The sequence below is a fragment of the Dromiciops gliroides genome, chromosome X (genome assembly GCF_019393635.1).
Source record: "Dromiciops gliroides isolate mDroGli1 chromosome X, mDroGli1.pri, whole genome shotgun sequence".
NCBI classification, from domain to species: domain Eukaryota; kingdom Metazoa; phylum Chordata; class Mammalia; order Microbiotheria; family Microbiotheriidae; genus Dromiciops; species Dromiciops gliroides.
In genome coordinates, this window is record NC_057867.1 from 3285914 (window position 1) to 3310573 (window position 24660).

The window sequence follows — 24660 nt, forward strand, 5'->3', positions numbered from 1 at the left end:
CCTCTTCTTCCTTGGCCGGCCTGGGCAGGGAGGAGTCTGCCTATCTGCCCTGGGTACTTTCCGAGGACAGGCTGTCAGGGCGCGCGGCGCCACGGGCTGCCTGGCGGCTCTGATACAAATGTAGCCATCCCTATCGGACTGAGGGGAAGAACCTCTGCCCGGGCACGGGCCACGGCGCAGGGAGGACGCCGGGGAGAGCCAGCCAGCTGTTGGGCGGCCCTGCCTCAGTTTCTCCGGCCAACGGTGGGTCGTACCCCGGGACTCACGGCGCTAGGCACCCCCGCCCCCCCACCCCCAGGCATGTGGAACCGCGGAGGTCGGCGGAAACGACTCCGACAGTCGGAGTCGGCCGAGCGACGGCCACGTGACGGCACGCCCTCCACGTGACCAGTGCCCCCCCTCCCCCGCGCTGATCGTCGGCCGGCAGGGAGGCTGCGCGCTGCGCGGCGGGGCGGGGCCGGCCGGCCGGGGCGGGGCCGGGCGGGGCCAGGCTCCGGGCGCGTCAAATCAGTTGGCGCCGAGAGGGCCCGTAGAGCGGAGGCTCGAATCGCGCGGCGGGCCGCCCGAAGGCCCGCCTCGCCCTCCGCGGCCTACCTGGGGCCTTTCCGGTGCGCCCCTCGGCCCTCCCGCACTTCCGGAGGGAGGGGCCGCCGGGATCCCGGCGCGCTCCTCGGCCCCGCGTCCCTGTCGTGTGAGGGCTTCTGCGGCTGCCGGGGCCGGGAAGAGGCCCCATGTCGGACTCGGACAGCGACGAAGACTCGGCCGCCGGCGGCGCCGCGGGCGGTGGCGGCGGTGGCGGCGGCGGCGGCAACTGCGGCGGCGGCGGCGGCGGCGTAGCCGTTGGTGTTAGCAGCGTTGTTGGCGGCGGCAACGGTGGCGGTGGTGGCAACGGCGGCGGCGGCAACGGCGGCGGCGGCAACGGTGGCGGCCTCTTCTCCTTAGCCGGCTTCCTCTTCGGCAACATCAACGAGGCCGGGCAACTGGAAGGAGACAGCATCCTGGACAAGGTGAGGCTGCCGAGCCCCCGAGCCCCCGAGGTGGGGCCCCAACCAGCCCCGCTCCCCACCCGCTGAGCCTCCGCTTGGGACCTTGGGCTCCCGGGAGGGCAGCAGGTTCGGCCCCTCGCCTGCGGCTCCCGATCTGAGCTCTGTCCATTTCCTGAAGCTTTCTGGGCACAGAAACTCCAGGCTCGCTCAAGTGTTCGTTTCTGTAGGTTCTCCCCTGTCTTCTTTCTTCCACCCACCACAGTCCACTTCCTTCATTTAAACTAATTACCGTAGCGTCCTCATTTATTTATTTCTAAACTGTGCAGCTATCCCCGAGGCATTCTTCTAAGCAAAACCAGTCCGATTTCTTGAACTTTTTTGGAGAGAATCCATTTGCCTTCCCTTTGGGTATCTTGGTCATGCCTTTTTGAATTCTTCCTAGTTGTTTCACACCCCCTTTAAAATAGGGTGTCCATAAACTAATGACTTTTTTAATGAGGGCCTGCCTAACGTAGAATAGAGTGGAAAGATTATTTCCCAGCCTCTGCAGGTTACATTCTTTTAGCACGACCAAAGCACCTTGTGGCTTTGCTGGAATAGGAATGTAAACTCACATGTGGGAGACTGATATCTACTTAGGGGTCCTCATTTTTCAGGAGTCTAAGAAGCACTTGGCAGGCCTTGGGGCTTTGGGTCTTGGCAGTCTGATCACTGAAATCACTGCAAGTGAAGAGGAAGTGCCTGGAACTGATGGGGCCTTCGTGGATGAAGAAGGTGAAAATAGGCTCTTGGATATTTGGGAATGCTAGGGTAGGAATGATTTGGGGGAACCTGGGGTGCTTTCTCCTGTAAGATACCCATTTCCCCCCCTCTAGGTTGGATTAAGAGCACTGAAGATGCCATAGACTATTCTGACATAACTGAGGTGGCAGAAGATGAAAGCCGAAGATACTATCAGGCAATGACCAGCTTGCAGCCATCCTGCCCCTCAGGTGATTTCATGGAGAACTGTCAACATTCTTCCATTCCAGGGCCTAAGAATATTCCTGCTGTGGTAACTGACCCTGGCCCCAGCTCTTGGGCCCAGTTACTGCCATTGTACCTGCTACTTGTGCCTTGAGTCTTAGCTTAGTTTCAATGGGTCTTTAACCCGCCTGTTTGTTTTGAAATACTCACTATGACACCATATTGCAAGTATTTCATTCTTCATTCTGTTAAGTTGTGGATACATTGTTGCCATGTGGTAACTGCTAAGCAATGATGGTAGTAGTTTATCTGCTAGCTCTTGAGCACCCACAGGGATCAAATGAAATATGAAATAATATTTGCAAAGTGCCTGGCACATAGACGGTGCTTAAAAATATTTATTGACTGACTGATTAGGGTTGCAAAACCGAGGGAGAACAAGAGAACGGCAATTAAGATAATGGGGGAAATTGAAAAGAGGAAAAGGGATAAAGAAGAGCTTTATGGGTGTGGGGGGGGCAGACAGACAGACACAGACAGTGTGTGACTGAGAGGAAGAAACCAACAAAAACACACTTTCAAGTTCCGTTGGGGCATCTGAATGGGGGAGGGTGCTGTAAATCATTGGAGCTGGATAATTGGAAAGAAGGTACTTGGTTAGGGCTGGCAATACAGCTTTGGAAGTTTGACAGCATGTTGGTGCAAGTGGAAGGGAAGTGAGTAGGGAGAGAAGAACAGTGAGTTCAGCATTTCACTTTGAGGGACAACCATAAAGAGCTGGAGAAAAAAGGGCTAGTCAGCAGAAAACATTGAAGTGCTTTAAAAGTGAGAGATCCAGGAGAGCATGATGTTATGGAGAGAGAGATTAGAAAGAATCTCAAGGTGTGTCAAATACATTTCAAAGCTTGAGGGAGATAAGGTCAGGGATGTGGGGGTGGAAAGGAGAGGCTAGGAACTGATCAGGGAAAAGGAGTTAAAAGTTACATATGGTCCACGTGAGCCCCCCCCAATTCCCCAGTAAGATTTACATGCATGTGTTCACTGTATGGTGTTTGGCTGTGTGGACATTCCATCTTTTCCTCAGGACAAGGGTTGCATGCTGCCGCATGGGGATGGACTTCTCTGTATTTGGGATGTCCCTGATCCCAGGGAAGGTGTCCTGACTGGCCTGTCTCTTGGTTTTCTTAGACAATGACGACGATGACTATGATGCAGATTGTGAAGACATTGATTCCAAGTTGATGCCTCCCCCACCTCCCCCCCCAGGACCTGTGAGGAAGGATGATTGCCAGGACCCTGTTGTATGTGGTGTGTGTCATCTCAAAGCCAGCACTTTTTGCTGTATTGCCCCAGGAATGATCAGCTCAGCATGGTCTGAAGCCCAGCCTGGAGCACAAAGGCATGGGGCTAGGCAGCAAAACTGAACCGCTGGGACTAGTTAGAAATCAGTCCTTGTATGCATCTTGGTGTGTTCCGTAGATAGGAGTTGGCACTTGACTCCGGAGGGTGACATTCGTGCACAGCTAGTACTCACCACCCCACTGGGCTTTATTTCCCTAATGGCAGGTTCTCACATGAAACAGCATCCAGAGCTTAAGTGCCATATGGAAGTTTGACTTTCCCAATACTTGGAATATGATTTTCCAGTGTGCTCAAGTCAATATGACAGTGTAGATGGCCACCAGTCCTGGAATAAGGGTAAAATTGAGATTTGTTGGGCCGGCATGACCCTTCAGAGATGATCTGGATAGAGCGGTATTGTGGCAGAGTTGTTGGACTTCTAGACTCAGAGTCAGGAAGGTTGAGGTTTGGATCCTTCCTCAGATACTCTTGGTCTGGGCAGCTTACTTCGCCTTGGGGCCTCTGTTCAGCCTCAGGTAGGTGGTAGTATTATTTCCCCCCCCCCCCAAATGGGGATAATAATAGCACCTACCTCAGAGGAGTGTGAGTCCCAAATTAGTGTATGTAAAAAGTGCTTTATAAACTTTAGTGAAGATTAGCAATCACTGTATTGCTTTTCTAAGTGCACTGTTCCGCCTCTCATGGTCTGTTGGGAGATTCTTGGCCTCCTTTGATAACAAGTTTCAATTAGAGGTTACTTTCAACCCTTCATGTTTCAATTTTTATCCATTTCTTCTTGATCTGCCTTTAGCGGAAATAACACTGCTGTTGGTTTTCTCTTCTCTGGCCTTTTAGTTTGTAGGTTAAATGATCCTAAATTTCATTAACCATTCCTCATAGGTCTGGTTTTTCAGGCATTTTCATTGTTATGCTCGACTTTCTGTAAATTCTCAAGGTAATGGTACCCAGAATCGGATATAATGTAGCCTGACTTCTTGACTTTTTGCTCCTGCTCCATCCTCTTCCCCAGTCTTCTTTGGGCTTACCAAGAGGACTGTGGTGATAATCCTTTTGTTACAAGCTTAGGGATGCCAGATATGAGGTGAGTTGCAGGATTTGTACCAGTGATGAATGAGGATTCTTTGAGTCAGTGGTGCCTCAACTGAAGTGGGGCTGAGAGCTGATCTTGGTTTAAATGACAGCTGCTGCTTTCTTTTGTAGCAGTATCAGAGGACGGAGACGGCATCATTCTGCCCTCTATCATTGCCTCTTCCTCTGCGACCTCAGAGAAGGTAGACTTCAGTAGTTCTTCAGACTCAGAATCTGAGCTGGGCCCACAGGAAACAAGACAGACAGAGTCGAAGGAGGGCAAGCTCACTCTCCCTCTGGCTGGGATCATGCAGCGGGACTCCACAAAAGTATTACCTAGTGTCACGGAGCTTTTTCCCGAGTTTCGACCAGGCAAGGTATGGTGGTTTTTTATATTTTAGGGGGGCTGTAATGTGAAGGTGGAAAGAGAAGGGAAAGGACAGCTCAAGCTTAGTGTAGAACACATGAGCGAACAGTGGAAAAAGAAGACCATGAATTTGCTTCTGATAGCTCAGCCTTCTAAGGTATGAATGGAAACCGATGAAAAAAATCCCAGCAAGCATTTTTTTACTACTTTGCCTACTGTTTGTAGACCAGGAAGCTCATGTGCTGGAAATTTTTTATTTTTTTGGTGAGGCAATTGAGGTTAAGTGACTTGCCCAGGGTCACAAAGCTAGTAAGTGTCTGAGCTCAGATTTGAACTTGGGTCCTCCTGACTCCAGGGCTGGTGCTCTATCCACCGTACCACCTAGATGCCCCGTGTGCTGGAAATTTTAAAAAATTACTTTATAATAACTGTCAAAACATATGATGTAACATAAATTCTAATAGTCCCTGTTTGGATGGTGCTTTAACTCTTCCTTGCTTCTGAGGTTGGAAGGAACATAACTATGATTGTAACTCTATTGAATCATATAGAGGAGCTCGTGTCAGAGCCAGGACGCATGTGAGCTCAGGTGTCCTGATTACAAGCCCAGGGTTCATTCTGTTATTCCCCACTACTGTTCTTCACTGTGCTCTAGGAGGGGGATGCTACAAAGCCAGATGAGTAAAATCCCTCAGAATACATGTTAAGTGCACTTGAGAAGGGGTAGATCAGGGCTGAGTGAGGCAGGCACAAAGGGAGAGGTAGTAATAACCCAGGTGAAACAAGAAAGGTTTCATGATAGCAATATTGGGATTGGATGGTCAGACTTAGAACAAGTCAGCTATTATAAATGCAGGCTTTGGAACCGAGGCCCTGCACTGGTGGCTGGCCAAGTACTTGGTGAACCTTGCTTGGACACAGAGTTCTTTGCAAGATGTAGAAACAAGAATGGCAGCAGTATAAGTGTTTTTGTGACTTGTGCTTCCTGTGACCTGTGCTCAACGAGAATTGGGTGATAATGTTTCTAGAGCAGCAGGGTTCTCTTCATCCTCCTTCCTGGGTTTTTGCAGCTGGATAGATTTATGGGAGAGGTGACTTATGCTCTTTTAGTTGCAGAAAGGATTGCTAGAATTGGGCGGTTTTCCCTTCTGTCTGTAGGTACACTGGACCAGTATTTAGTAATTCAGACTTTTCCCCCTGCAGCTGTGTAAACCTCAGTAGATAGCTTCTGCCCAATGCATGCCCCTCTCAGTCTTGGACTTTGAGACTGTGATGTAGCAACATTCTTTCCATCCTAGGTGTTGCGCTTCCTTCGTCTCTTTGGCCCAGGGAAGAATGTTCCATCTGTTTGGCGGAGCGCTCGGAGAAAAAGGAAGAAAAAGCACCGAGAGCTGACGCAAGAAGAGCAAATCCAGGAAGACGAGTGCCCAGGGGACCCTGAGATGGAGAGAAAATCACTGTGGGCCTCTGAATTTGCACCCCCTCCCCCTCCAGAGCAGTGTCTTTCAGATGATGAGGTAGGGACAATAGAGGCTAAGTTTCCTGACAGTTATCAGTGGAGAATCCTGGCTTAATCTCACAGGCTTCCCCAACTGATGCCATGAGGAATATGATATGGGGAGGGCAAACCTTGATTCAAAGTCTGATGAGTTGAAGGTCTTGAAGAGTAAGTAAGATGCTCTTGGCAACATCACTCCATGGCATCTTCTCTCTTTCCCTTTAGCCAAGGATATCTTTTGCTCAAATTCTCCTTGGGATTCTTTAAAGTAATTTCATTTTGACTCTGTTGTCTCAGTAGCCACAGGAAGTCTGGGGTCTTTTTTCTTGGTGCATAAAAGACATTGCCAATATAGAAATTGGGGCTTTGAGACTCAACAAAGGATGGGCCTCTCCACCTCTTTCCCTGTTCTGCTGTAGATCACGATGATGGCTCCCGTGGAGTCAAAGTTTTCTCAGTCAGCTGGCGACATAGACAAAGTTACAGACACCAAGCCAAAGGTAGCTGAATGGCGCTACGGTCCTGCCCGCTTGTGGTATGACATGTTGGGTGTCCCTGAGGATGGCAGTGGGTTTGACTATGGCTTCAAACTCAAAAGTGCAGAAGATAAGCTGTCCACCAAGCCAAGGATAATGGAGAAGGTGAGGTGCTTGGAAGTGGGAGATCAAGGGGCTTATTGTGCCTTGGGCCTTCTTTGCCAACTCGCCTGTTCAACAGCAGCTAATAAGAGGAGTTCATCTAATGGGAGGGGGAGCTTGGTGGGGGGTTAGAGTCTCTGAGTCTTTGACTGGGAATCCATGGCCTTTTTTGGAGCTATGGCAAAGGAGAGAAGAATGCTTTTTGACTTGTTCCTCCTCTGCTCTGCTTGTGTTGTCCTTTTCCATGCAGTTTCATAAATTGAGTGTCCTTCTTAAGTCATGGGTGTCTTGTGAGCATGCTCTCACAGCATGGATGCCAAAGGCAGGGTGGTTGCTTGGTACAAATATCAGGCCCCACGTCCCAGCATCCTGATTGATGCCTTCTTTACTAATGCAGGATTTGGTCGTATTAGAGGAAGCAGGAGATCTTCTGGCTGATGAGAACTTCCTGATGGTCACCCAGCTCCATTGGGAGGATGATATTATCTGGGATGGGGAAGACATCAAACACAAAGGAACGAAGCCTCAGCGGGCCAGCCTTGCTGGCTGGCTTCCCTCCAGCATGACTAGGAATGCCATGGCGTACAATGCTCAGCAAGGTGGGAGGGGGAGAGGTTCCATTTTGGGTGCAACTGGTACTTTGGGGAGTGTTGGGATTGGAGCTCTGGGCCTAGCCCTTGATGATTTTTCTCCACTAAGTAGCTAGCGAGGACTTTACTTTCTCACTAAAACCAGCTCAAAGTTTATTATATCTTGAGCGCTTTGTTCTTACAGTACATCTGCCTTTCTGTTTTTTGGGGGCAGTGAGGGTTAAGTGACTTGCCCAGGGTCACACAGCTAATAAGTGTCAAGTGTCTGAGGCCGTATTTTTAACTCAGCTCTTCCTGAATCAGGGCTGGTGTTTTATCCACTTTGTCACCTAGTTGCCCCCACATCTTCCTTTCTAAAACATATATTCATCATCTCAGCTTTAGGGAGATAAAAAGTGAAAAATGCTGCTTTGTCCAAATGGGAGATCTGTTCATTTCTCCTCAAGCAGTTAGCTAGATAACTCTCCTGGTATTAATTGCTCTTTTCATCTCCCCTTATTCATGGCTAAATGAGCATTGGACTATTCTTCACTTGGCCATTATTAAGGATCCCCCTCTCCCATCTTGAATAGGTTTTACTGCCACTCTGGATGATGACAAACCCTGGTACTCCATCTTCCCAATTGACAATGAAGAGCTGGTGTATGGCCGCTGGGAGGACAACATAATCTGGGATGCCCTGGCCATGCCTCGGCTCTTGGAGCCTCCTGTCCTGACACTTGATCCGAATGACGAGAATCTTATCCTGGGTATGGTAGTAGCCAAGATCGATGTTCTTCCCATCTGTGTAGCTGACTTGTAGGATCCAATGGCAGGAAAGAGCCAGGGCATGATGGAGGGTGGGGGCGCAGGGAGGAATACTACCTACATTGCTACAGGCTGGGGACTGGAAGAAGCAGTTTGAGATTGTGCTTGGAAGAAAGAGGTGAGCTGGGGAATGACTAGAATTGCTGCTCTGGCCCCTGGTTCCTAGTTTTTTAAGGATGGCTTTGGGAGAACATCAAGTATTTGAGTAGTGGCAAAATGTGTGTTCACATATAATTTCATATATTATATTAAATTATTATATATATATATATATAATGTATGTACCCATGTACATAAAATCATATTTACACATACAAAATATGTGTCTATGTAAAAACCTATACACACACAAGGAGAATATCTGGTTGGTTTAAGGGTAATGAGGCAGGGATTTTCTGGAGTGAAATTGAAGATCATTCAGTCAATATTTGGTATGTGCAGAGGGTTGCTCTTCATGGTGTGGGACGGACTTCCTGCCTGCTTGTCAGTCCAGTCAGGAAACGCAGAAAAATATTTCTGGTTTCCTTAAACCTTGGAGATTGGAGAACCCATCTGTTTACTGATCAGCCATTTTGTGTATCTGAACTTGTTTCTTCATTAGTAAACAGAAGGGGTTGGATTAAATGGTTTCTTGGGGTTCAACCTAGAGCTACAGAGTAAGTAACTGAGTAAGGGAGATGGATCTTCCTGAAGGGTGTCCCTGAGCCAGCTCTGTTTGATTGTCAGAAATACCTGATGAAAAGGAAGAGACAACATCAAATTCCCCCTCAAAGGAAAATAAGAAGGAATCGTCTTTAAAGAAGAGTAGAATCCTCTTGGGGAAAACAGGAGTTATTAAGGAAGAGCCACAGCAGGTCTGTGAGGGGGATCCGGGGTTCAGGGGTTCGGGTGTGGGATCTTTGGACGATTGACAAGGTCTCTGAGTGATGTCCATTTTCTGCTGGGTGATTAGAACATGTCCCAGCCAGAGGTGAAGGACCCATGGAACCTGTCCAACGATGAGTTTTACTACCCCAAGCAGCAGGGCCTTCGAGGCACCTTCGGAGGGAATATTATACAGGTAAAAGCCATTTGCTATGGAGGGAAAAGCGAGCGGGTCCTTGGCCCCTGTCTTTGGGGACCATCACCCAGCACTGGGTCAGGTCTCCAGTCAGAGCCTGTGTGTTGTGTCTTTCAGCATTCAATTCCTGCGGTAGAGCTCCGGCAGCCTTTCTTTCCCACCCATATGGGCCCTGTCAAGCTCCGGCAATTCCACCGTCCACCACTAAAGAAGTATTCCTTTGGGGCCCTGTCCCAGCCGGGTCCCCACTCTGTCCAGCCCTTGCTGAAACACATCAAGAAGAAAGCCAAAGTAAAGCCTTCCTGGGCACGGAGGGGCATTGGGGGTGGGGGGGGTGGGGGGGGTGGGGGGGGGGTGGGGGGGGTGGGGGGCAGGGAGACTACATGTCACTTGGCTCTCTGCCCTGATGTGACCTGGGTTTTCTCTGTGCTGAGCAGATGAGAGAACAAGAACGCCAGGCCTCAGGTGGTGGGGAGATGTTTTTTATGCGCACACCCCAGGACCTGACAGGCAAAGATGGAGACCTGATTCTTGCTGAGTATAGTGAGGAAAACGGTCCCTTAATGATGCAGGTCGGCATGGCAACCAAGATAAAAAACTACTATAAACGGGTGAGTTTGTTTAGGGAATCTGCCTGTTGTTGCCATTACATATGGTGATGATGTGATAATATAGGTTTGTATTCATCTTCTCCTCCTTTAGCCCATGAGCTTCTCTGGGGACAGAATTGTGGTTTTGAATACCTCTTATCCCGGGGTGGGTCAGTATGGTTCTGTGCTCACTTAGCGGGTATGCCATCTATGTTCGCCTACATTAACCAGGTGTTTTCTTCCTAGAAACCCGGGAAGGACCCCGGAGCCCCTGATTGTAAGTATGGAGAGACAGTTTATTGCCATACATCTCCTTTCCTGGGCTCTCTCCACCCTGGCCAACTTTTGCAGGTGAGGAATTCCTTCCCCTCCCCATTCTTGAACAACCTGCCCCATTCCCCTACCCCCATCCCCTTTTAAGTCTAGGCTAAAGGAAAGAATAGATGGGGACTAGTCAGTTCAGGAAGGGGCAGTCATGGGAGGATCCAAATGGTGTCATCAAGACAACTCAAATGAATCTTTTTAAGTTTCTAACCTTCATGGGAGGCTAACAGTGGAGTGGATAATGAAAACAAACTCAGGTTTGTGTCTGGAATACTGTACATGATTTTTTGATAAAAGGGGGATGGACTTTTCTTCCTCAAGATCTTATTCTTAGGCTAAGATGAAAGTGAATTCCTTTTCCCCAAGCATAGGTGAGGTGAGAGAGCTCAGAAACATCTGGGTGACACAAAGAAGTCAACCTGGAGTTAAACATTTGCTACAGCTAATCCCCAAAGGGCACATGCCTGCCACATGTGGACAATTGAGACTTGGCAACATTAGTCATGGTTGCTTTGGAGTAACGTGCATGCCTGAGCTGCACCATCTGCAGCCTTCAGTCCCAGAGACCGCCTTTGATTCTTTGCAAAGAGCGCAGTGTGCTGCCTCTAAGTCAGCCCTTTGGGTGCCCTGCTGCAGGGTTCCTCTGCTCACCAACCTTGCTTTGCCATCTCTGTTGGATAGCCTGTCATTTCTTCTGTTTCTTGGGCCTTCTAATGTCGGTTTAGCTTTGTGGCGCCACCTCAGCCTGTTTCCTGGCTTGCCACTGTTGCTTTCTTCTTTTCTTGCCCCACCAAAGCCTATCTCTTCCTTAGGTGCTGTATATCCTGGCAGCAGTAAGCCCCTTCAGAATATGGGCACCCCCTTTCTGGTTCTTGTTTCTTTCCTCTTTCACGTCTTTTCCTCCCACACCCATATGCCAAACAGCTTTCCTCTTCAGTTGTTCTTAAAAGCCATTCCTAAAATCCTAAATTCCAAGGGACAGTTTAGCTCTTTGTAGCTTGCCCCCTGAGACTTACCTGGTCATCTCTCTCCCTAAAGGATGGGTTTCTTCCACTGGTTGTAGTTGACTTTCTGTCCTGAGATGGGCTACTGAGCAGTATTGTTTTTTGTTTTGGTGGGGCAATGAGGGTTAAGTGGCTTACCGAGAGTCACACAGCTAGTAAATGTCAAGTGTCTGAGGCCAGATTTGAACTCAGGTCCTCTTGAATCCAGGACCAGTGCTTTATCCACTGCGCCACCTTGAGCATGTACTGTTATATAACCCTGTATGTTCTTTTGGCATTCGGGGATTTTATTGGTGCTAGAGACTTATGATGTCATAGAGAACAGAGAGCAAACAGATTTGGTTAGCTTCTTCTCTGGCTAGGCTCCTCCTCATCAAGTACCTTTCTGGGTCTCGTTCCTCATTCCTATATTCTTTTTGATAGGCATTTGAGAACAACCTTTTCCGGGCTCCAATTTATCTTCATAAGATGCCAGAGACAGACTTCCTGATTATTCGGACGCGGCAGGGTTACTATATTCGGGAGCTGGTCGACATCTTTGTTGTTGGCCAACAGTGCCCCTTGTTTGAAGTTCCTGGTCCTAACTCCAAACGGGCCAATACTCACATTAGAGACTTTCTGCAGGTCTGATTTGGTGGGGTGGGGCAGGAAGGGGGAGGAGAACTTAGCTGACTGGGTCTAGAGGAGGCAGGTGCTTCTCACCTTCCTCCTGAACCCTGGAGATTGGTCAAAGAGATTGTTCGTTCGTTTGTGCTCCAATTGGCAGGTTTTCATTTACCGATTATTCTGGAAGAGTAGAGATCGTCCACGGAGGATCCGTATGGAGGATATCAAGAAAGCTTTCCCTTCTCACTCAGAGAGCAGCATTCGGAAGAGATTAAAGCTCTGTGCTGACTTCAAGCGCACAGGTAAATTGTGGTGCTGCCCCCGACATGACCTCCCTTGAGGAATGATCCTGCTGGAGGCTGTGCATGGTATTGGGAGGGTGGGGATTCCAGGTTCTCAGGATTTCACCTGAGTCTTTTCCAGGGATGGACTCAAACTGGTGGGTGCTGAAGACTGATTTCCGGTTACCAACTGAAGAAGAGATCAGAGCCATGGTGTCTCCAGAACAGTGCTGTGCTTATTACAGCATGATAGCTGCAGAGCAGCGGTTGAAGGTATCACACCTACCTTCTCCTGAGCTGTGCTTCCCTTGAGCTTTAGAGGAAAACTCCAGGACTTAATGGGAGATGCTGCCTGATTTTTTTGTCTGGAAAAGATTCCGAATGGATCCGTTGCTTTCTGTGTTCGGAGGCACTGGGAAAGTTACTTGGCTCATCCATTTGGGTGGTGATCAGCATCTCTCTTTGTTGTGAGGCAGCTTTGTGAGCAATGCAGTCTTGTGGGCTGTTCCCTGTATCCAACCAGGCAAGCCAAAATGCTGCAGATGTAGTGTGGAGTTCTGTTCCTTCCTGAATGAGCAAGGACCAGGTGACCTAAGCAGGCTCCTTGGCCCCAAGGACTTCGGTTATGAGGAACTTAAGTTAAGAACTGGCCTTAGGAAATGATGAATCTTCACCATGGACCTTGAGCATCTGTTGACTTAGCTGGCCTGTGATAAGGGCTCTGTCCCCTAAGGACCTCCTCCAGTGTTCAGCCCTGAAGACATAAGTGGTACGATTCCATTTGTCGAGTGATTTGTCATCACTTGTTTACTTCTCTAGGATGCCGGTTACGGGGAAAAGTCTTTCTTTGCTCCTGAAGAAGAAAACGAAGAAGATTTTCAGATGAAGATTGATGATGAGGTAAACCTTATGCTGATTCCTGTGAGCTCATCTCATCTACTCTTGCTTTGCTGTTTTCCCCCTTAGCAACCAAGGCAATAGTTCCCCAGCTGCTTCCTCATTTCCCAGTTGGGTTCTGCGGATGCCATGTCACATGGAAAAAATGAGGGTTGAGAAGCTGATTCAGCTTGTAGTGGAGAGCAGAAAGAAGTTGGCCAAAAACAGAAGCAGGAAAGGGAAGTCAGCCGTGCTATGGAGGGAATTGGTTCCGTGCTATTCGTGTGCTGAGGAGAGGAATTGGGGTGTGGAGAGTGAGGAGACAGGCAGCTGCCAACTTAGACAAACTACAAAACAGTCTTAGAGTTAGAACTTGGAACTAAGAATTAACCACTGAGTATACGCTGCACCTCTGACACATGCTTTGGTTAAACCAGTTCAGTCTTTGGGCCTCCATTTTCTAAACTATCAAGTGTGGTTAGTAATATGATTTCAACACCCAGAGAAGATTGAACTGTTTATAAACAAGGGAAGAGTGGAAAGAGCCTTCTGGCCAAAAGGTAACAGGCCTTGACCTGAGGTTGCTGGGACAGGGCCAACTATTCAGTTTGTATGGCCTGACTGACTGACTGGTCACATTCAGAAAGCTTGGGGAAGTCAAAGCAACTACGAGGGAAACATACACTTCACCGTTCATTTGACTTTGCTTATTGATGTGGGCATCAATGGTTCTGGGGAAGTTCTAAATATTGAAGAGCCTGTCTTCACTCTGGTCATCCAGCCAACCCACTGTTGAGACAGTAGGAGAAAGGAGAATAATGTCCTATGCACCTCTGAAGGTCGACTTCTTTTTTAGGGGGCAGTGTTGTGCTGAGTAGAAAGGCTATCATACTTTCCTACCAGTGCTCCAAATTCTTCTCTCTGATCCAGGTGCGTACTGCCCCCTGGAACACTACAAGGGCCTTCATTGCAGCCATGAAGGGGAAATGCCTCCTGGAAGTGACTGGGGTGGCAGATCCTACAGGGTGTGGGGAAGGCTTCTCCTATGTGAAGATTCCAAACAAACCAACCCAGCAGAAGGTGAGACTGTGGCCAGGGCTGTGAGGGCGTGTGCAAGGTGACGACACTGGGAGGGGCATCGCCTGCAGGCTTGGCTAGAGGGCAACCTTCAGAGTGGTAGGCTAGTAGCAAGAACGGATATTCTGGGGTTTCCTCACTGTTTTATGTTTTGAGATAGGATGATAAGGAACCCCAGCCAGTGAAGAAGACAGTCACGGGAACCGATGCAGATCTCCGTCGCCTCTCTCTAAAAAATGCCAAGCAACTTCTCCGTAAATTTGGTGTGCCGGAGGAAGAGGTTGGTGTGGAGGAGGCTGACTGGGCTTTGTGTGGAGGGTAAAGCCAGGAGTCAGGTGTGAGGGGCAGTCTGGGGATTCCTCAGGTAGGTTGGATAATGCTAGTCCCTGTACACTCTTCTCAGGGCTTAGCCTTCCCAAAGCCTTTCACTTCATCCATTTGCTTTTGTGGTCCCACAGTCCCTCAACCTGTTACCAGAATCATTTAAAGAGCTGAATGTGTGTATATATGTGTGCATATTGTCACAGATCAAGAAGTTATCTCGGTGGGAAGTAATTGATGTTGTGCGCACCATGTCAACAGAACAGGCTCGCTCTGGAGAGGGGCCCATGAGTAAATTTGCCCGGGGATCAAGGTTTTCGGTGGCTGAACATCAGGAACGTTACAAAGAAGAATGTCAGCGGATCTTCGACTTACAGAACAAGTGTGTTGCTAAAATGCTGTTAGCAGCCAAAGTTGAAAAGGGGAGAGGGGCACCAATCCTCAGGGCCTCCCAGAAATGTTAACTGGGTAGGCAAGAGGCCGAGGTTCCAGAGGAAGCCATCTCAGGGCCACTTAGTGTCTGTACTAAGGCTGTTGTGGAGTCCTTTCACCATCCCGAGTGACATGAAAAGGGATGCTAAAGGGGCCAGGACAATTTATCCTCATGGCTTCTTTGGGTCTGGGAATAGTGGTAAGGCAGATGGGTTGGCTTTGGGGATGGCTTGGTGGAAGGATTGGTTTACCATTGGTTTCCCTCTAGTTGGCACAAGGCTATAGCACTTCATCAAACTTGCTTTTGGTGACTAGTCTAGTCTTTTTGTTTGAGTCCTTCTGGCATCTCAGTAACTTTGACATGGCCTCTTAGTGGTGTTCATTTCTTGGCTTGCCTGTTTAAATTCTGTAGCTCTTTGGACTATGCCTTGGTGGGGGTTTTTTGTTTGTTTGTGCTGGTTTTCATGTTGGTTTTACTTTCAGAGTTTTGGCATCGACTGAGATTTTGTCAACTGACACTGACAGCAGCTCAGCTGAGGATAGCGACTTTGAAGAAATGGGAAAGAACATTGAGAATATGCTACAGAACAAGAAAACCAGTTCTCAGCTATCGAGGGAGCGGGAGGAGCAGGAGCGGAAGGAATTACAGCGAATGCTACTGGGTGAGGAAGGTGCCAATGACAAGGAAACGGGCAAGAAAGAGAAGAAGGACAAAAAGGGACTGTGTACGTAACACAACATGATACGCGGCAGAGTATGGCGCAACAGGAACAGTGGGGGATGAGATTAGAGAAGCCAGAAGGTTGGTAAAAAGGTGGATTGGACTCTGAAGCTCAGTAAAGGGAAATGAGAGAGAGAAAGAGAGAGAGAGAGAGAGAGAGAGAAAGAGAGCGCTAGCCCTATTGGGAATGATGGGAACTTGCCATCTCCAATAGTTGACATTGGCTTGAAAGCTGCTTAACTGCTCTCTAGCCTAGGTGCGCCAATAGCATGAGGGTGGCCAGGCAAGGTAGCTCGGTGAGATTGGTGGACTGACGTTGTGATGAATGGAACCTCTTGTTTCCCTTGCATTCCCTTGCATACTCTCTTCCAAACCACCGTTCTGTGCTGTCATGTCACACGTCTTCACTCAGGGCAGAGAAGATGCTAGCTCCTCAGGGTTACAGGGGAAAGGTTTGAAAGGCCATTTCTCTCACCAACAGTGAGCTCTGGAGGCTCTCACAAGGACGATGACACAGCCTCTGTGACCAGTCTTAACTCCTCAGCCACGGGTCGCTGCCTCAAGATTTACCGTACCTTTCGAGATGAAGATGGGAAGGAATACGTCCGATGTGAGACCGTGCGGAAGCCTGCTGTCATCGACGCCTATGTACGCATACGGACGACAAAGGATGAAGAATTCATGTGAGTATGTGGGCCCTGGGCCTTGCTGTGGTTCATGGCCATCTATCTACAAGAATGGGAAAGTGTTGCAGGACCACAGTGGCAAAGTTTAGATAGGACTGATTTTGAGTTGTGAGCTCTGGTCACCCAGTTTTACTTCATTTCCTTGTGAGAGCTGATTTACACTGGGTTTTCTTGGCAAGTTTCAAAGAAGATGCTTTGGGTTGACATGGGGATGAGGGCACCTAAACTAAATTTGGGAAGGTCAAATTTTCAATTTGATCTGTGGACTTATTTTTTTTATTTTTTAATCATAAAAGTATTTTATTATTTTCTAGTTACATGTAGAGATAGTTTTCAACATTTGTTTTGTGTGTGTGTGTGTGTGTGGCAATTGGGGTTAAGTGACTTGCCCAGAGTCACACAGCTAATAAGTGTCTGAGGCCGGACTTGAACTCAGGTACTCCTGAATCCAGGCTGGTGCTCTATCCACTGCGCCATCTAGCTGCCCCTCAACATTTGTTTTTATAAGATTTTTTTTTGTTTTTGTTCTTGTTTTGTTTTTTGTTTTTGCGGGGCAATGGGGGTTAAGTGACTTGCCCAGGGTCACACAGCTACTAAGTGTCAAGTGTCTGAGACCAGATTTGAACTCAGGTCCCCCTGAATCCAGGGCCGATGCTCTATCCACTGTGCCACCTAGCTTCCCCCTTTTTATAAGATTTTTAGTTTCAAATTTTTCTCCCGGGGACAGCTAGGTAGCACAGTGGATAGAGCACCAGCCCTAGGTTCAGGAGGACTTGAGTTCAGTTCCAGCCTCAGACACTTGATACTTACTAGCTGTGTGACCATGGGCAAGTCACTTAACCCTCCTCATTGCCCCACCAAAAAAAAAAAAAAAAAGATACTGGAGTGGCTTGCCATTTCCTTCTTCAAATTTTTCTCCCTCCTCCCCAAGATAGCAAGCACTCTGATATAGGTTGTATATGTACGATCACATTAAACATATTTCTGCATTAGTCATCTTGTGAAAGAAGAATCAGAACAAAAGGGAAAAACCTCAAAAAAAAAAAATAGAAATAGTATGGTTCGATCTGCATCTAGATTCCACAGTTCTTTTTTTCTGGATTTGGAGAGCATTTTTCATCATGAGTCCTTTGGAACTATCTTGGACCATTGTATTGCTGAGAAGAGTCAAGTCTATCACAGATGATCAACACACAATGTTGTTGATACTGTGTACAATGTTCTCCTTGGATTTTCTTTTGGCAGTGGGAGTTAAGTGACTTGCCCAGGGTCACACAGCTAGTTATGTGTGAAATGTCTGAGGCCAGATTTGAACTCAAGTCCTTGAATCCAGGGCCAGTGCTTTATCCTCTGTGCCACCTAGCTGCCTCTGGATTTATTTTTTTTTAATGATGGTTGGCTGCTTTGATGGCCCTTGAAGGATGTGCTAAGCTTCCCTAGGATGAAGAGAGAATGTTTGTTCCTTGTGCTAGCAGCTTCTCTGTATGCGAATTGAAGAGGCTTCCTTGGAAGGGCAGGTTGATTGCATTCTGGAGGCTTTCTGTGTCTAGGCTTGCATGAGCCCCTGTATTATGTTACCATCATTGCCTGCACAAGCCCCAGTATGCATGGGTAGATTCTCCCATCATTGGGATGCTGGTAAAACACTGTGTGAGAGAGCCTTCTGTGAATATGTTTATTTCAGTCGGAAATTTGCCCTGTTTGATGAGCAACACCGGGAAGAGATGCGGAAGGAACGGCGAAGGATCCAGGAACAGCTAAGGCGGCTCAAAAGGAACCAGGAAAAGGAGAAGCTCAAGGGTCCTCCTGAGAAGAAGCCCAAAAAAATGAAGGAACGTCCTGATTTGAAGGTAACTGTAGGCATCCAGAATAATAATGTGTGGCATGATAGTCTGCCAGGTGGCACAGTGGATAACGTACGGGACTTGAAGTCAGGAAGACCTGAGTTCAAATTCTGTCTTAGACACTTGCTAGCTGTGTGTATGTGTACATTGTTTTTATATATACACACATACATACATGTATGCATGTGTATGTGTACGTGTATGTGTGTATTGTTATATGTGTATGTATATATGTAAAACAAATTTTTGTGGGATACCCTTTAGGGAGGTTCAATTTCAAGCCCCATTTTACAGGTGAAAAAACAGACTTAGGGCATTCAAGCTAAACTTGGTTGCAAATGTGGAGCCCTTGAGTCTCTACTTTCTCATTTCTTCTGGAGAATGATATTCACCATTTCCAGCAGCACAGATCAATATTTTGATACTCGTTTTATTCCCTGCCTTTGTTCGAAGTTTCTTCCCACTTCCATATAGCTCACACTTGGCTTGGACATCTTTTCTCTGGTTGTCTTTTCGGATTCAGGTATAGTTTGATTTGTGCAACTTTGCACAATTGTTTTTACTCAAGAGGCCTTTGGATGATGGGTGAAATAGACACAGGTCACAGGCAGAGAATCTGGAGCTATAACTGGTTTACTACATTGTATCTGTCACTTGGCATCAAGAAACATGGGAGTTGCTCACCTCTGACTTGTAACTTTCCTTTTTGCAGCTAAAATGTGGAGCTTGTGGTGCCATTGGGCACATGAGGACAAACAAGTTCTGCCCTCTGTATTACCAAACCAATGCTCCACCCTCCAACCCTGTTGCCATGACAGAGGAACAGGAGGAGGAGTTGGAAAAAACTGTCATCCCTAATGATAATGAAGAGCTTATCAAGGTGGAAGGGACCAAGATTGTCTTGGGAAAGCAGCTGATTGAGAGGTAAGGGGTGGCAAAGCAGGAAATGCCTGGAGTTCAGTGGTATGTTCCTATGGCTTGTCAGGGCTGGGTAGAGTTGGGAGGGCCATAACCAGTGACCAGTGCGGGGTTGGCCGCCTGCCTTTCCTTATGTTGAGCCTCTCTCCTAACAAAAGATACCATGAGAGGCAGGTGCCAGAGTAGATGTGGGATCAGGAGCCCTGGGCTTGCTAATCACTCACTGCTTCCTTTGACCTTGAACTTGTCACTTCCTTTTTCTGAGCTTCAGTCTCATCTGTAAAAAGAAGGGGGTGGATTCAGTGATCTCAGAAATTCCTTCCAACTCTAGCCTTCTGTGATTGGAAATATTTCCTAGTTCCCCACAGTTTTTAAAGGACCCTGCCCTCAGCTACCTCCCGATAGGACAGGCTAGAGTGACACATGTTCAGGAACTCCAGTGCATTTTTCCACCTGGCTTCTGTCCATAGGGATTGAATAAAGAATGTCATGGAGAAGCAGCCCTTTTTTTTTAATGGACCTGTGATCTCATCAACATAGGTACTCCCTGCAGACCACATTCATGCTGTGTGATTCTTGTCCGTGCCCTCCTTAGGTGGTCGGCCCAGGGAGGCCTTCCTTGAGGTCTCTTCCCAATCTGTGGGTACCAGTACAGCACTCAGGCTGTCCATTTGTTATCCCTTGATCTCTCTGAAACAAAAACCCATCTTTTTAACACCAATATTTTTCTGGTGACGCTATATGGCTGTGAATGATGGAACACTACAATCTCTGAAGAAAGCTGCAGCATATTACTAATGATGACTCTCGAGCAAGAAGTGGCGTAAAAGATCTCATCCAGGAGATATATGGTTGGAAAAGGAGGTAGGCCAGTCATGTAGCAAGATGGAGGACTAACCGAAGCAGCCATAAATCTATAGTGATATACTTATATATCAACTTCAGCAGCTTTATAGAAAACCCCAAGTATCTGAGACTCATTACATCATCTCTCAAGCTCCCTTCTGAGCTTTGTGAGTGTATCTATACTCACGTAAGTCAGCGTTGCAGTCAATGTGTATGTATCCTTGTTTTTTTTTTAACTTCGTGTTATTTCTTTTTTTTTCTTTCTTTTTTTTTTTTTTTTGTGGGGCAATGAGGGTTAAGTGACTTGCCCAGGGTCACACAGCTAGTAAGTGTCAAGTGTCTGAGGTCACATTTGAACTCAGGTCTTCCAGAATCAATCCAGGTCCGGTGCTTTATGCACTTCACCACCTAGCTGCCACACACCCCCCCACCCCCCCACCCCACCCCCGTGTTATTTCTTAACACATGTCCACATGCTCAATGCTGACAGAGCTATAGTATGGTGTGCCCTTGGGTTCCTGTGCCACAGTTTGCTTAACCATTCCCTTTTTGCAAGTATTTGGGGTTGTTTCCAGTTTTCCTTTCTTTTTTAGCTGTAAATAGCACTGTTTGTGAAGATCTTATGTACAACATAGCCTTTTTTCCTTGGGCTGCATTCTCAAAAGTGAAATTACTGGTTCAACATATATGAACAGTTCTATAGCTCTTGAAAAATGCTGCCAGGTGGAGCAATCCTGAGCCAGTTGGCAAAAGTCACCTATGGGAGGAGAGCAGGGGGTGAGGCTTGACCAGCTGGGGTAGGGGAAGAGTGTAGTTTGAGATCTTCCAACACAGCTTGGATTTCTTCCTTATTTCCATGCGGGTTGAGGCATGTGGCCAAGCTTTTCTTTTTTCTAAGTTAGAATCATAGATTCTAGAGTTGGAAAGAACCTTAGAGATCATCTGATTCAGCTCCTTTATTTTATATATGAAGAAACCGAGTCCTAGAGAGAGGCCGTGATTTGCCCTGTTTCTTTCATATTAAGTTACAGATACTGTGAGGTCCTGTCAGAGCTGAGCCTTGGAAGAAGGATACCTGCAGGGTTTATCTTCTCCAACCCCAGACCCATTTTTAGGCACTTCAGAAACTTTTCTTGGGGGTGAGGGAATGGTGGTGGTCTCTGAGTGCCAGCAGTCGTCCTACGTACTACTTGTTTTTTATAGTGCAGATGAGGTTAGACGGAAATCGCTGGTTCTCAAGTTCCCCAAACAGCAACTTCCTCCCAAGAAGAAACGACGAGTTGGGACCACCGTTCACTGTGATTATTTGAATGTGAGTCCCAGAGTTCCTTCTTTTGTGATTCTCCTTGATTTCAGGCTTGGCCTGAAAGAATGCCTCACTCAGTCATACCATTGCCAGGTTTGCTTTCCAAGGGGGACATAGCTGTATCTGTCTTCCTACCTTTTGATTTCCAGCGACCCCACAAGTCTATTCATCGACGACGGACAGATCCCATGGTGACATTGTCATCTATCCTGGAGTCCATCATCAATGACATGAGAGATCTTCCCAATGTGAGTATTTTGTATTTACTAGAATAAAGATGGCAAGACCTATTCTTGTGTGTCACCTCATATGGAGAGTGAATGCTTGTGGCTATTGGTTTCTATAAAATGACATAACCGAATTTGGATATTCCATGTTTGTGCAGGTCCAGAAACAAGTGGCCCCTTGAGAAGTTGGTTAAATTGGCTAGGGAGAGGAGGATGGTGTGGGAAGATTTGATTCTAAGTTTAGCTGCCTGGACTTTGCAGCCTAGCTTTCAGCATTATTGGCATGTGGTTCCATCAGTAGTTTGTTTTGGGGGGAGGGGGGAGGGTATTATCCAGACCTGCTCCCTCTGGATAGGTTCCTTTGATTTTTTTTGTGGAGCAATGGGGGTTAAGTGACTTGCCCAGGGTCACACAGCTAGTAAGTGTCAAGTGTCTGAGGCCAGATTGGAGCTCAGGTACTCCTGAATCCAGGGCCAGTGCTTTATCCACTGCGCCATCTAGCCGCCCCTGGTTCCTTTGAAAATTGGTGGTGATTAGGCTTCATGGGTATGGGAGAGACCTTAGGGCAGAGTTCAATCCAACACCCCCTTGCATCTCTCTCACATCCATTGCTTCATTCCATTGGATCAGGTCCTCATTGCCTTTTTTGTATGTGGGGGGGGGGGCAATGAGGGTTAAGTGACTTGCCCAAGGTCACACAGCTAGTAAGTGTCAAGTGTCTGAGGCCATATTTGAACTCGGGTCCTCCTGAATTCAGGACTGGTGCTCTATCCACTGGGCCACTTAGCTGCTCCCTCCTCATTGCCTTTTTTTGTTTTGTTTTGTTTTAGTGAGGCAATTGGGGTTAAGTGACTTGCCCAGGGTCACATAGCTAGTAAGTCTTAAGTGTCTGAGGCCGGATTTGAACTCAGGTACTCCTGACTCCAGGGCCGGTGCTCTATCCACTGTGCCACCTAGCTGCCCCGCCCTCATTGCCTTTTGACAAGACTATTGTAATAGTGTCCTGATTGGTCTTCTTGCCTCTGGGCTTCCATTGCATTGCTTAGGTCCTGTAACCTCTTCTGCTTGCCTTCATTAGTTCCCATTATTCAACAGCAGAGTGGAAACTCCAAAGTCTGGTGTTCAAGGCCTTCCACATGTGGCTACACTCTCAACCTTTATCTCATCCTTCATATCCTCTTTGTTGTATTCTTGTTCTGGCCCTCTTGTCCCTATACCTTGTCCTCCTTTTCTGAAAAAGCTTGACCCTTCCCCCATTTACCTGCCTTATTTCAAGGACCAGCTCAGATGCTCCCTTTCTTTTGTTTTTTGTTTTTTTTGGCGGGGCATTGGGGGTTAAGTGACTTGCCCAGGGTCACACAGCTAGTGTCAAGTGTCTGAGGCCAGATTTGAACTTAGGTCCTCCTGAATTCAGGGCCAGTGCTTTATCCACTGCACCACCTAGCTTCCCCTCAGATACTCCCTTTTTCATGAACACTTACCTTACCTCATTTCTTCCCCCTGCCCCCGCCCCCCCCCCCCCTCCCCCGCCACACACACATACACATTCTGTTCAAGTCTCTGGCTTTCTCTATCTCTCCTCAAATTTCTCCTAACATTTTTTTTTATCACTCTTTGATAAAAAAAAAATCTTTGTTTAAGAGCACAGTCTCTTTTAGAAGAATTACAGAACCTACCTTAACTGATCTAGTAGGCTATTGACTCTTGGAGGACAAGGGTTGTTTCTTATTTTGTCTTTGGGTCCCCCATCCACAGCATAATGTCTTCTGCATAGTTGGTGCTTCAATGTTGTTAAATTGAATTGCTGGTTCTCATTTGCACAGACCTATCCTTTCCATACACCAGTGAATGCAAAAGTTGTGAAGGACTATTATAAAATTATCACCCGGCCCATGGACTTGCAAACACTCCGAGAAAATGTCCGTAAACGCCTCTACCCATCCCGTGAGGAATTCAGAGAGCACTTGGAACTGATTGTGAAAAACAGTGCAACATACAATGGTAAGGAACACCAATTCCTCGGCTGGCAAGGACCTTGTGGGATCAGCTGGTCTGATCTTCTACACACAGAACATTGGTCCCAGAACCAATCTCAGCAGATTGAAAGAGCCATGAGACTGAGACTGGTACTTTTAGTGTATGTTGCTTTAGGGGAGGGGAGGGAGGCAGCATGGCAGAGTGGATAGCAGGTCAGTCAGCCTTAGAATCAGGAATACCTGAGTTCAAGTTGTGCCTTTTGGAATGTAGTAGCAGCTCAGGGCACTGGCCAACTCTCAAGATAAGAAGTTATAGACAAGGGGCAGCTAGGTAGCGCAGTGGATAGAGCACCGGGCCTGGATTCAGGAGGACCTGAGTTCAAATCCGGCCTCAGACACTTAACACTAGCTGTGTGACCCTGGGCAAGTCACTTAACCCCCATTGCCCCGCAAAAAAAAAAAAAAAGGAAGTTATAGACAGGTTGCTGAACTGCATTGGTGGAGGGCATTTCTATACTGGGAATTCACCATATTGATGAAAGTGTGGGTCTAACCAAAAAATACCCTATCCACCCAAAAAACTTTTAGGGTAGTCAAGTTAATCTGGCCTAAGGCCTTGGAAGCAGGAGGCAGTCACTATGAAGATACATTTTATCTCTGGCCCTGTGTACCTTGTAGAATTCATTGACTATGTCTTGAGACAGACTTGAGGGGGTTGTTATACATAAAAGAATAATTTCCTTGAGATAGTTCATTCATTGGCTCCTTGCTGCTATGGACTGGGTTTTGTTTTTGTTTTTTGTTTTTTGAAATTTACATATTCATTCACAAAAGCATCTAGAATGTCACGGACTATTTTGCAGAGCTAGCACAGTGAACCATAAGGTTCATTGATAATCCTGATGACGAGTCAAGTCATGTGTGAGCCTGTGACTCAGAGCTCTTGCATGTAGGTAACATTGTTCATTACAGATCTGTAAACTAGTTTCAAGTGTTGTTACTAATGCAGCATGATGTAGCATCACCATAACCAAGAAGGAAATGGTAGACCAAGTTAAGAAAGAAGCATCGATGCTAGAGATTCAGCCTTAATGTGTGGTGCCGACAGGACAGCTAGGAAAGGTCCACCAAGGGCATTGTTTATATTTAATTCTCTTGTAGTACAGCTACCTTACTTAGAGAGGGATGTTATGAGAAAACAGTGCCAGAGCCATATCCTACTACAATGAGAGCAGATATGACACTGTCAACCTACCCAACTTCTTTTTTTTTTTTTTATGAGA

General features: G+C 47.3%; 1 protein-coding gene across 1 annotated transcript in view; it reads left to right on the forward strand.

Moving 5' to 3' along the window:
* The first annotated feature begins 531 nt into the window (after positions 1 to 531).
* The window catches only part of TAF1 (TATA-box binding protein associated factor 1), a 43661-nt gene continuing 19532 nt past the window's right edge, over positions 532 to 24660 (forward strand). Inside the window, 30 exon segments of the mRNA XM_043973876.1 lie at positions 532 to 1007; positions 1643 to 1760; positions 1862 to 1978; positions 3141 to 3260; positions 4515 to 4759; positions 6048 to 6084; positions 6087 to 6148; positions 6150 to 6266; positions 6667 to 6888; positions 7283 to 7484; positions 8048 to 8224; positions 9009 to 9136; positions 9235 to 9342; positions 9460 to 9633; positions 9780 to 9953; positions 10179 to 10283; positions 11684 to 11884; positions 12027 to 12168; positions 12290 to 12420; positions 12967 to 13047; positions 13954 to 14103; positions 14261 to 14380; positions 14628 to 14803; positions 15337 to 15578; positions 16056 to 16257; positions 17945 to 18110; positions 18817 to 19028; positions 21072 to 21180; positions 21324 to 21422; positions 23225 to 23402. Coding sequence (XP_043829811.1) covers positions 732 to 1007; positions 1643 to 1760; positions 1862 to 1978; positions 3141 to 3260; positions 4515 to 4759; positions 6048 to 6084; positions 6087 to 6148; positions 6150 to 6266; positions 6667 to 6888; positions 7283 to 7484; positions 8048 to 8224; positions 9009 to 9136; positions 9235 to 9342; positions 9460 to 9633; positions 9780 to 9953; positions 10179 to 10283; positions 11684 to 11884; positions 12027 to 12168; positions 12290 to 12420; positions 12967 to 13047; positions 13954 to 14103; positions 14261 to 14380; positions 14628 to 14803; positions 15337 to 15578; positions 16056 to 16257; positions 17945 to 18110; positions 18817 to 19028; positions 21072 to 21180; positions 21324 to 21422; positions 23225 to 23402 — 4591 coding nt within the window. The 5' untranslated portion in view covers positions 532 to 731.